The sequence below is a fragment of the Pterocles gutturalis genome, unplaced genomic scaffold (assembly GCF_000699245.1).
Source record: "Pterocles gutturalis isolate BGI_N339 unplaced genomic scaffold, ASM69924v1 scaffold18045, whole genome shotgun sequence".
NCBI lineage: Eukaryota > Metazoa > Chordata > Aves > Pterocliformes > Pteroclidae > Pterocles > Pterocles gutturalis.
The window spans coordinates 12426-13860 of record NW_010138629.1 but is presented as its reverse complement, the minus strand read 5'-3'; the positions used below and the strand labels follow the sequence as shown (position 1 = coordinate 13860).

General features: G+C 60.6%; 1 protein-coding gene across 1 annotated transcript in view; it reads left to right on the top strand.

Annotated features, from left to right (window-relative positions):
• The window catches only part of DSCAML1 (Down syndrome cell adhesion molecule like 1), a gene marked incomplete at both ends in the record, with an annotated part of 23382 nt that overhangs the window by 10460 nt on the left and 11487 nt on the right, over positions 1 to 1435 (top strand). Inside the window, 3 exons of the mRNA XM_010083071.1 lie at positions 63 to 262; positions 860 to 956; positions 1056 to 1184. Of these exons, the coding sequence (XP_010081373.1) occupies positions 63 to 262; positions 860 to 956; positions 1056 to 1184 (426 nt within the window). The remainder of the gene's footprint in view (positions 1 to 62; positions 263 to 859; positions 957 to 1055; positions 1185 to 1435) is intronic.

The following is a 1435-nucleotide window of genomic DNA, read 5'->3' as shown; positions in this document are numbered from 1 at the left end:
GCAGCCGCAGGTGACACCGAGCTGTCCCCTGCGCACACCAGTGACCCCCTGTCTCCCCCCAGTCCCAGCCATGATCACCTCCCACCCCAACACCACCATCGCCATCAAGGGCCAGACCAAGGAGCTGAACTGCACGGCCCGGGGCGAGCGGCCCATCATCATCCGCTGGGAGAAGGGCGACACCGTCATCGATCCCGACCGCAACATGCGCTACGCCATCACCACCAAGGACAACGGTGACGAGGTCATCTCCACGCTCAAGGTGAGGGGCCAGGGACTTGCTGGGATGGTGGAGGGGGCAGGTGGCACTGCGGGTGCCCAGGGAGGGTGTCGGTGGTCCCCAGCGGGTGTTGTGGAGGCTGGGGGGGGGGTGGGCTCCCAGGGTGCTAAAATTGAGTCCAGAAGGATGGATGTTAGGAAACCCACTGGAGGGATTGCGTCTGTCCCTGTCCCCAGCCGGCTGCGGTGCAGGCAGGGGAAGGACTGGTCAGCACCTGGGCGTTTACAGCCAGCAGCAGGGTTAGCGCTGCCCTGGGCTTGCCCAGGGAGCTGGGCTTCCAGCTTTAATTATGTTGATTAAAAACTAAACACTGTCTGCTTGCTGTGACAAGCCCCCAGATCTCTCAGCACATCTCAGCTGCGTGTCCAAGGGGCTCTGGCTGTGCAAGTGTTTTGCAGCACCAGGGACATCTCAGAGAACAAATTTTCAGCACAGATCTGAGCCAGGGGACTGGGAATTTGGAGGATGAGCAGCCCCTGCCTGGGCTGGCGGAGGGAGCAGGCTGCGATGCTGGTGGGAGGTGGGGGCATGGTGCTCGGAGTAGCCCGGTCTGAAGTGGCTCCTCTGAAATGTTCCTAGCTGAAACCAGCCGACCGCGGGGACTCCGTCTTCTTCTCCTGTCATGCCATCAACTCTTACGGCGAGGACAGAGGCTTGATCCAGCTCACCGTCCAAGGTGCTCACTCCCTGGCATGCGAAGCCTCACTGTGAGGGTCCCCCTGCTCCCGGGGGGCTTCTCTCCCTGCTGTCCCTAACCTGCCCGTGTCTCCCCAAGAGCCCCCTGACCCGCCGGAGCTGGAGATCCGTGAGGTGAAAGCCCGGAGTATGAATTTGCGATGGACACAGCGCTTTGATGGCAACAGCATCATCACCGGCTTCGATATCGAGTACAAGAACAAGTCGGGTAGGTGACAGCTGACCCCCTGTCCCCTCCCCATGCCCCCAAGGTCCCCGGCAAGCAGTGGGGCTGGGGGCTGTGGAGGCAGGTGGGCGACTGCCCCACCGGTGCCTCCGAGGGAGTATTCTGCATCCTGGTGCCTTTGATGAAGAGAGGAGAGAGCAGCGTTAATGAAATATGGTAATTTCTGTTGGATGGGAGCAGTTGAAAGGGAATATTAAAAGAGGCAAGATTTGCGAAAAGCCCAACCCAGGCTG